Source organism: Dermacentor variabilis, chromosome 1 (assembly GCF_050947875.1).
Source record: "Dermacentor variabilis isolate Ectoservices chromosome 1, ASM5094787v1, whole genome shotgun sequence".
NCBI classification, from domain to species: Eukaryota; Metazoa; Arthropoda; class Arachnida; order Ixodida; family Ixodidae; genus Dermacentor; species Dermacentor variabilis.
The window spans coordinates 110,417,014-110,427,810 of NC_134568.1; the positions used below are offsets into that span (position 1 = coordinate 110,417,014).

Consider the following 10,797-nt stretch of genomic DNA (forward strand, 5'->3'; position numbering starts at 1 on the left):
TTAAAATGAGCCGCTAAATACATCCAAGTTTCAGTTAGCAGTTTCCTAAAAGCCCTCCTCTAGCATCTAGGCACAATCTTAATTGGAACACTGAAGTACCTATCAGCAAATTTTGGGGACCGATATCTCAAAAGTATCCAAAGGTGGTGCTAGTGAGGGTTTCTGCTGAGCCCAAAGAACCTTTCTATACACTGCTCGGCTGCTCGGCTTCAATTTTGCAATTGGCACATGTTTCCGACTGCTAATAATTAAAACCTTGTTAGTAATATTTTTTTAGTTCGCTAGGTGTACATTGGGATTGATCGCGTGGACAATTTACGCCTCTTTCAGAAATGAACCTGAGAGGGCAAAACATCCTTATGTATCACAGGCGATAAAAAGAAAAAGAAAAGAACATTCTTTCGAACTAAAAGAAAAAGGAAGAAAAGTGCTGGTGGGTATATGGCTAAGCCACTGTTACCAGCCGCTTCCACGCGCCAAGGTATTCGCTGTAGTGCAATAATTTATGCGCGGAAGCCATAGCCTTCACCGAAACTGCTCCTGAATCGTGTTGCCATTTGCGCGGAACGCTTTTTGCTCGTTCGCGTATGAAAGGATTTTGCCACGTAGTCCCTCGCCTATGGACAGCACCTGAGTAGCGAAGCGAAGACGAAGAAGCACTGACGGCGCGAGGCACTTGCCGCCCCCTGCAGCCCGGCTCTCCCACCAGATGCGCCGAGGGGATCGCAGCAGCATGGCCACCGGTCGTTCGCCAGCGCTGGAGCGCATCTGCAAGGAGCTGGAAGACATCCGCCGCGACCCGCCGGCCAACTGCACGGCGGCTCCGGTGGACCCAACGGACCTGTTCAAGTGGGAGGCCACCATCCAGGGACCCGCGGGAAGTCCGTTCGAAGGGGGCACCTTTAAGCTGTGTATCATCTTCCCCGCCGATTACCCATTTCGGCCGCCTCAGGTAACGGTTTGCTATGGCGTCTCGGGGCAGCTTGGGGAGACGTCGCGATAACGTCGCGCTTGAGGAGCGTCTAGAGGAATAGCGCCCGCAGGAGTGGGGACAGAAGAAGACGAGAAAAGACGCTGACAACGCTGCGTGTCTTTTTTATTATTATTATTTTGCGTCTTCTTTCGTCGCTGTATACCCGTGCGCGCTATTCCTCTATACAATCGCGAACTATACCAGTAAGGCCGCCACGTCACTCTGGTTGACACCCATTCGACTTTTTCTTTATAAACTCGAAGCGCACATCAGAAAGCGAGGTCTTACGGCTGCGGGAAATCGATTTATCCCATACATTTGGATCAACTAGGTGACTTGAGAAACGTGGTCTGATGCGACTGGGGGGGGGGGGGGGGGGGGTCAGCCACGACCAACCAACATTCATTAACGTGGGATCCGAGTATACAGACTCACCAGGCTGCTGATTCGGGTTGCGCTCATAAAGTGCTGAATCCTTATATTATTACAGGAACCGTTTTCGCTCATCAGCAGTGTGTTCTTGCTCACCAGTGTACATCGTTCACCATTCGTGCCACTGTCCGTCGCCTGAATGTGCTACTATAGGTGCTTCGTCGTCAAACGATGCCGCTTTATGATATGCAGCGTTACTAAAAAAAATATCTTGCTGGAGGAACTACTTCGGTCAAAAGTGCCACCAAATTCACTATTTTCATACTTTTATATTTTACAAACTTTAAAGCGACTGTTTTAAGTTTCGATACAGGCACGTTACATCTGCACTTTGTCATTAACCGAACCACCGTACGTCATACAATTTCCTGGCACTCCTTGGACATTCTTGCACGAAAAAACAACAACCATATAATATCATTATTATTAACCAAACTTGCAATCATGACAAATATGACCCTTTTTCTTTGCACTGAAACGAAAGTGAATACGGCAGACGGAGCAGCTATATACCGACAGTATTTCTTATGTTGGACGCTCTTTAAGCCTACAAGATTTACTCAAATTACGTCACTACAGGTGAATTATCTGCCCGGACGCACATTATTTGCAATAACTACTAAAGCCATTTATTCAATAATCAAACTATATACATAATTAATTAGGGGAAAATAAGACATCCACCTAATTGTAGCAATTGCTACAAAGGAAACCATATGGGTTCCTCGAAAGAAAAGCCTCGCAGTTGAAGAAAAATTCGTCCTGGCCCGGGACTCGAACCCGGGACCACCGCCTTTCCGGGGCAGACGCTCTACCATTTGAGCTAACCAGGCGGTTAGCGGATGGTAGGGCGAAGTCTAATTTCTCAACAATTCGAAGCAAAGGCAAGAGTTTGACGTAATAGTTCTGCGGAAATCTGAAAGGTGGAGAGAAGTAACTAATTAATCATTAATTACTTCTCTCCACCTTGCGGGTTTCAGCAGAACTATTGCGTATATACATGATATTAGCTTCGTAATTGCAAATTTCACGGCACACGTATAGTGGAAAGGAGAAAGCAATCGTTATATAAGTATTGTCACGCGTTTTCTCGTTTCGACGGGGCCACGAACGTGGGAATGACTGGCGTCACTTTATTCGTCCAATTTACCCGATTACACAAGCGGCACCGCGGAGTGCCTCTCTCGGTCTAACCCGCTGTGCGACGTAAAAAGCGTGGCATAAAATGCAGCTGCCACCGCACTTTGTTCTCCCGACGAGCCGATTGCGATTGGCGTTTTGCGCAACTCCGCATAGGACGCATAGTCACTTCGGCGGCAGGGGCGCGATAAACCGTTTGTCGTGTGGTATGGCGAAACCTTACTTTACGCCGCCATTACTATACGTCGCAGGGGAGTTGCACCGCGAGCCGCACTGCGCCGAGCACCGTGCGTAATGAGGTCAATTTAACGAATAATTTGACAGAAGTAATTACGGTTTCGTGGCCATACTTAAATGCACGAACGCGGAACCTTCACTTTTATGACGACTGCCTTCAAATTTTCATTTTAAACGTGTGCGGCAACCTGGGTAATCGGTAAGTTCATTAGTGAATGGATTGATATGGTGTTAATTGCAAGTGACGACCGCATGAGTGGATAATTCATTTGTATAGAGACGTAATTCAAATAAATTTTGTATTCTTTTTTTAGACGTTCGGCATGAAAAAGTACACTCTGTGTATCATCAATCTGCTTAATTCCCGCGCTGTTTATTGGAAAGGCAGCATTGTTTCTTGCTGTAAAACGAAATCAATTATGAAAATGTTAACTTTGCAACGATGACTTCACAGCAGGCACTCTCTCTATACTGCTTTTGTGCTATTTAAGGAAAGTGCAATTTCTAGTTGTCTGACCTTTGCTTTGTATTTTTAATAGAAATACTAATTTGCTTGCATAAATTGCCACTGAATGTATTTTGCGCAACATATGGCAGCGTCGTATTTGCCTTACTAAAAGGAGCCTAAAGTATGCGGGCATATCGCAGAAACATTAGTCTAAGGAAATGGATTCTTGCTTCAAGGCTAAAGCATGCGAGGTAATAAAGGCCGCTTTAATGCGAACAGTAGCTACGCGGCTTCGTGGGGAGTGGGGGACCTTGTTCACAGTATCTAGAAGGAAGCACGTTCGCTGTTCTTTCATTCACTAATTTTGATCCTAGCTCATGCCCCCGTGATGAGAGAAAATAAATATAATTATTGAGCTTAACGCCCCAAAACAACTCGCGGGCTATGAGAAACGCCATAGTGGGGGCTCCGATGAACGTGCTTCTAAATCTAAGCACACGAGAGTTTCCTCACCCCGATTCCACAAGAATGTTACGTGATACATGATAAGACTGCGAAAATAGAAATGCATATCCCGTTTAGCGCCGCCAGCGGCAAAATATATATATATATATATATATATATATATATATATATATATATATCGAGCTGAAGCTACTGAAACTTTTGGTACTGTAATTTCCGTCATTACAAGCGCTGAAAAGTAGCCTGGCAATAATAAAGTGACAAGAAACTGACGTAAGCATCCCAGGAATTGAGGAAAACTTAAATAATGAATGTTATTAAGTGCGTGTAACCAACTAGCCTCACAGCAAATATGTTCTTGTTATGTGGTCATGTTACCTGGAATTACAATTACAAAATACGGTATACATAGACTTAGCTGATCCTTTGCAACAAAGCTTGAGCTAGTTGATCTGTAGACCCATCACATCACTGTTAATTGGCGCGCGTGCCTCGTGATTAAAATGTTCGCCTTTAGTTATCAGTAGGGGTGTGCGAATATTCGAAACTTCAGAATAACCAATTGAATATTGTCCTATTGTACATTGAATGTAATGATCACTATTTGATTCGGTACTAGAAACTCCGAATAAGTTTCGAATAGATATCGTATACTTCAAAGGGCCTACTGTACCAATCAAACATGAAAGTTAAGCAAAAAATGTGATAACTTTCATCCCATCCACGCAGAACATAAGGTATACTGAAGCACGCTGCGTCACTCAAGCAACCAGACCTTTCTGACTAAACATGGTGTAAAAAAAAAAGAATGTTTAGACACAGCATTCGGCGGCAATTGGCATTGTCTATCATCGCATTAAATATGAATACATTTCATTGAAATCTACTTGATAGAGTAGGGGCCCCATCTGCTGCGGCCATATATGAACTATAGAAAAAACCATGTTTTCTTTTGTTCGTTTTTTTCTCACTGCCATTGGTGCCGATGGCCCACTTCTCTGATTTGTGTGCTAAGTTCCAAGATAGTAATTAGCCACCAAGGCTGCCTTTCTGATCTTTGTATGATAATGCTTGACTGTACAAGTTCAAGAGCGCTGAGTTTTCGAAAAAAACTGCTTAGTTTTTGTTAATGTTCACTGTGCTGTTTTAATATTCTGTTTAATGTGGAGCGTAATTACAAAAATTATTATGTTGTGAATACCAGGGTGCGAAAAATGTTTCTTATTAATGGTGAGAAGTCGGTGCCTTTTTCAGAAACTATTAAAGAAATATTCGATATCAGGTTCGGTTTGCTTTTGCGCTATTCTACTTGGAGCACACCTCTTTGGCGTATCATAAAGAGCCTGCTGTCCAGCTCTAGGATGTAGGGAAAAAAAACCAGCGAACTTTAGCACTTCCCCAAGCTGTGAACTCGCTTACTGCTACAGCACTAGGTTCTCCCTGAGGACCCCGCCATCGTCTCACGAACAAATTTCTTTTGCCACATGTTGCCCGTTGTGGCCTCCGAGATAGTCGCAGCACAGGGGCCACCGCTCTCGAGGTGCGTGTGGCGCGCAAAACCCCGCGCCAATTTCCAACCACGAGTGCTGCGCGATAGCTCAGTGGTCAGCGCGTCATGTTCCCAACTGCACATTGCGCCATTCGGCCGAATCCGAAAAATTGCTGATGACTATAATGTGAGGGGGCACTAACGGGTCGTGAGGCATGCAAACAACATTTTCATAAGGTTTAGTTATCGAGTTTTGGGCTCATTTCGCTGGCGGTGAAGGGCAAAGTCTCGTTTTCCTGCTTCACTTGAGGATGAGGAAGTGGCCTGACGTCGACGAAAACGGCGTAACGCAAAGGGCGGACAGATTCAAACTCTGTTTCGAGCTCTTAACTGCTGTCGCAGTAATAATGCCCCAGTACAACACAATTAAGTACAAATTTCCGCTCTCACAAAACTACCAAAGGTATCAGAACAACTTGACACTTCAAGTTCGAGTAGGACAGCAACTAACACTGATATTCTCGACACTCAAGTTAAAATCTGGGGTTGCACGTGCCAAAACTATGATTTCATTTTGAGGCGTGGAGTAGTAGGCGTAGCACTCCACGTTTCTCTTTATTTTTCTTTTTTTACAGCTGTGGGGCTTTTTTAACGCGCACCCAATGCCCGGTACACGAGCGTTTTTGCATTCGAGCCCAGTAGCACAACGTCATAGCCACTGAGCTGTCCCGGTGGGTATATTCTCGGCATCGCATTGTTCTTGTGGTCAATGCTACTAAAATAATTTCTTGATGCCAGTAAAAAGGAGTTTCAGCTTGCTTTACGCAATAATTCGATATCTCCGCTATCAGGGAGAATAAGACAAAATTCTAATGAAACAACCTGCAGCGATATTGCGTTTCAAACTCCACAAGTGGAGCATTCAGAGGCGTCGCCGTCTACTTTCTCCTTCGCCACAGAAGTATGGCCCTTTGCATAGGCGTGTTATCCCCGCTCATTTCCGCGGGCAGGGTCTGCTGTTGAACGAAAACGTACAAACGTACACACGTCTTCGCCGTGCTCGAAGAAATTTGGTTCAACTTGCGCAGTGGTGAGCAGACAGTATTACAATGAACGCATTACTGCGGCTGGATTATTCGAATCAAGTAAGTGCCCACATCATCTTGGTAGCGATTTGCTTGAATATTTGGACAAAGTAATGTGAGGATGTTTAGGACACCTATATTACATATCACTGTGCCACAATCGTGCTTATTGACTCTTCGCTGGAGAATCCATTAATCTTTTTTTTCTTATTTCTCGATCTGCATTTGCTTATAAATATAACGGGTCCATCTATCGAATGACTATACCGCGTTATGCAAAGTACTCGTGTTTGGTCAAAAAGTTTCGTGAACTAAAAAAAGAGAGGAGGAGAGGGAAACATTCTCGCTTTATAATCTCTCAAAACACAAGCAAAATCCATTGCCTTGTCGCTTGATCTTGGCATGAAATTGTCTTTCCCGCGGAACTAACACATCGATAAGTGCGACTGACGTTCAGCAGGCATGAGGGAAATCTGGTATTTGTGTTTGTCCACGTGCGTGGCGTACGTGCACAATGAGATAGCAAGGTTGTGTACTCTGCTTTATGACGTCATGCTACTTGGACCGAAATTTCCACTTTCAGTCCCGGCGTGACGAAAGCGGTGCCGTCAAAATCACTGCGGCTTACTCGGGAACATCCCCATTAGGATCTACGGCAGTCAGGCAAGGTAGCATGACGTCATGGATCGAAGTGCGCAGGCCTTATGCTATCTAAGAGGCGTTGAACCAGTTCCCACTAGCCTTTTTCTTCAATCTTTTAGCTCATTCGGGCGTATTGTTGCACATTTGGTTTGGCCGCCTAACTCCAACCTATAAGAAAGCAGCGGCTAGGAACGGGGGCGGAAGCTCCCGCTTCGCTCTCTATCACCCGTTAGAGGAGTATTTAGATTAGTAGATTACAGAGCAATGATGCGCGCGACCACTGCCGTTATAGAACCGTCTTTACCGGAGAAAGTCCTTATCCTTGTCTCTCATCCTAGGTACCCCTACATCGGCTCCTAAACGTGTAGGCATGCGCCATACGTCGTGAGAGTTCAGAATGAAGTTTTGTCACTTCATCAACCCACGCGCGGCTGCATAAATTGTTTACGGTCATGAGCCTCCCCATTATTATCAGTAATCGGAGCAACTCAAATGGTAAACTCTGCAGAACACAGAAAAAAGAGTTGCTAATATATTGGAAAAAGAAAAGAAATAACAGACGCACTTTGAAAAGGTACTAAGCAGTAAAAGCAATAAAACAAATAGGGTGCAGCGTGTTCACTACCAGTCTGAGTGCATGCGATGAGACGTGCTCAGAAGGTTCAGCGACCTCTCCGTCCAGTCTGTAGGTACAATGGCGTATGCTGAGCCGAACAGCCATGGACCTGCCCCTTGTCCTAAAGTTGACAATGCCGAGATTTTCGCAGTTGTCATAAAGCGCACATTGTTCATTTCAATGTAGATTAACGTTTAGAATTTGTTTCTTGCTGAGTGGCTGTGGAAATCTCGGCACGTCAGGCCGATATCTAGAATTTTCTCCTTATATACTTGCTATTTTTTTTCGTTTCTTTTTCTGCTTTGCAGGTTAAATTCCTGACCAAGATCTATCACCCTAACATCGGCTGGAACGGCAACATTTGCCTCAATGTGCTCGCGTCGCAGTGGACGCCGGCTTTGTCCATCGCGAAGGTTCTCATCTCCATTTGCTGGCTGATGCGCAACCCAAATGCCAGTGACCCGCTCGTAAACAGCGTGGCTACTCTCTACCGAAACAATCGCGTCCTCTACGACATCACGGCGCGCGAGTGGACCGAGATGCACGCCTCGAACAAATGACGGACATCTGCCCACTTCCATGGCCTTGTCCTCTGAGCCATGCCTCGGTGTGGCATGGAGCCTTTGAAAAGCCCCCTTTCCTTTCTTTTCACTGCCAGACACTCCAGCATAAACAAACTTTCAGCTGTCATATTGGCAATTGTAATCATTCCTGTAATTAGTACACACACACACACACACACACACACACACACACACACACACACACACACACACACACACACACACACACACACACATATATATATATATATATATATATATATATATATATATATATATATATATATATATATATATATATATATCATCAGCCTTGTTACGCCCACTGCAGGGCAAAGGCCTCTCCCATACTTCTCCAACTACCCCGGCCATGTACTAATTGTGGCCATGTTGTCCCTGCAACCTTCTTAATGTCATCCGCCGACCCTAACTTTCTGCCGCCCTCTGCTACGCTTCCCTTCCCTTGTAATCCAGTCCGTAACCCTAAATGGCCATCAGTTATCTTCCCTCCTCATTACATGTCCTGCCCATGCCCCCCATTTATTTTTCTTGATTTCAACTAAGATGTCATTAACCCGCGTTTGTTCCCTCACCCAATCTGCTCTTTTCTTATCTCTTAACGTTACATCCATCATTCCTGTTTCCATAGCTCGTTGCGTCGTCCTCAATTTAAGCAGAACCCTTTTCATAACCCTCCAGATTTAAGCCCCATACTGGTAAGACACAGCTGTTATACACTTTTCTCTTGAGGGATAGTGACAGACAACCTGCTGTTCATGACTTGAGAATGCCTGCCAAACGCACCCCAGCCCATTCTTATTCTTCTGATTATTTCAGTCTCATGATCCGGATCCGTGGCCACTACCTGCCCTAAGCAGATGTATTCCCTTACCACTTCCAGTGCCTCGCTACCTATCGTAAACTGCTGTTCTCTCCCGAGACTGTTAAACGTTACTTTATTTTTCTGCAGATTAATTTTTAGAAACACCCTTCCGCTTTGCCTCTCCAGGTCAGTGAGCATGCATTGCAACTGGTCTCCTGAGTTACTATAAGCAAGGCAATATCATCAGTGAATCGCAAGTTATTAAGGTATTCTCCATTAGCTTTTATCCCCAATTCTTCCCCTCCAGGTCTCTAAATATCTCCTGTAAACACGCTGTGAATAGCATTGGAGAGATCGTATCTCCCTGTCTGACGCCTGTCTTTATTGGGATTTTGTTGCTTTCTTTATGGAGGACTACGGTGGCTGCGGAGCCGCTATAGATATCTTTCAGTATTTTTACATATGGCTCGTCTACACCCCGATTCCGTAATGCCTCCATGACTGCTGAGGTTTCGACTGAATCAAACGCTTTTTCGTAATCAATGAAAGATATATGTGAGGGTTGGTTATATTCAGCAGATTTCTCTATCACCTGATTGATAGTGTGAATATGGTCCATTGTTGAGTAGCCTTTACGGAATCTTGCCTGGTTCTTTGGTTGACAGAACTCTAAGGTGTTTCTGATTCTATTTACGATTACATTAGTAAATAATTTGAAGGCAACGGACAGCAAGCTGATGGGTCTATAAATTTTCAAGTCTTTGGCGTCCCCTTTCTTATGGATTAGGATTATGTTAGCGTTCTTCCAAGATTCCGGTACACCCGAGGTCATGAGGCATTGTGTATATAGGGTGGCCAGTCTTTCTAGAACAATGTTCCCACCATCCTTCAACAAATCTGCTGTTGCCTGATCCTCCCCAGCTGCCTTCCCCCTTTTCATAGCTCCCAAGGCGTTCTTTACTTTTTCCGGTGTTACTTGTGGGATTTCAAATTCCTCTAGACTATTTTCTCTCACATTATCGTGCTGGGTGCTACTGGTACTGTATAAATCTCTATAGAACTCCTCAGCCACTTGAACTATCTCATCCATATTAGTAATGATATTGCCGGCTTTGTCTCTTAACGCATACATCTGATTCTTGCCTACTCATACTTTCTTCTTCACTGCTTTTAGGCTTCCTTCGTTCCTGAGAGCATGTTCAATTCTATCCATATTATAGTTCCTTATGTCAGCTGCCTTACGCTTGTTGAATAACTTACAAAGTTCTGCCAGTTCTATTCTAACTGTAGGGTTAGAGGCTTTCATACATTGGCGTGTCTTGATCACATCTTTCGTCTCCTGCGATAGCTTACTTGTATCCTATCTAACGGAGTTACCACCGACTTATATATATATATATATATATATATATATATATATTTAGAACAAATTTTGAAACTAGAACCTGTTTGGAGACAAGCGCAGACAAACTTGATGCAAAAATGCATTGTTGTTCCACTTACATTTTTAACAAAACGCCTTTTTATGCATTGAAGCTCCAACGTTCTTGGAACACCGATGCATTTCCTTGCAAGCTTTAGGAACGCATACCTTGAAACAGGTGTGATCCTCACAATTCGTTCCAAGTGTATATGACTTTAAAAGTCACTGGCTGCAATTCAGCAATTACAATATGTGGCGTAAAGGAATTGGGTTAGAGGTTAATTAGAACAATAAAGGTTATTTAGTCGAAAATCATAAGCCATTCCACGCTATGAAGGTGAATGACCAGCGAGGCTGTGTATATAGCACACGACAAAGAGGCGACACAATTTTGAACGAAGGTGAGAACGCATTTATTGTGTTGATCGGTGGCCTTCGTGACGAAAGGCACGCACATACAT

General features: G+C 44.2%; 1 protein-coding gene across 1 annotated transcript; it reads left to right on the forward strand.

Annotated features, from left to right (window-relative positions):
- Window positions 1-630: 630 nt before the first annotated feature.
- On the forward strand, window positions 631-8,217 carry LOC142571806 (ubiquitin-conjugating enzyme E2 2-like). Its single transcript, XM_075680433.1, has 2 exons — window positions 631-952; window positions 7,836-8,217. The coding sequence occupies exons 1-2, from the start codon at window positions 710-712 to the stop codon at window positions 8,085-8,087; spliced, it is 495 nt and encodes a 164-aa protein (XP_075536548.1). The 5' UTR covers window positions 631-709; the 3' UTR covers window positions 8,088-8,217.
- The last annotated feature ends 2,580 nt before the right edge of the window (window positions 8,218-10,797 follow it).

Bases quoted from the DNA above. Each gene is read 5' to 3' on its own strand.
- LOC142571806 (XM_075680433.1), top strand. From the start codon at position 710: ATGCGCCGAGGGGATCGCAGCAGCATGGCCACCGGTCGTTCGCCAGCG. The intron at 953-7,835 runs GTAACGGTTTGC...TCTGCTTTGCAG, and splicing joins ACCCATTTCGGCCGCCTCAG to GTTAAATTCCTGACCAAGAT.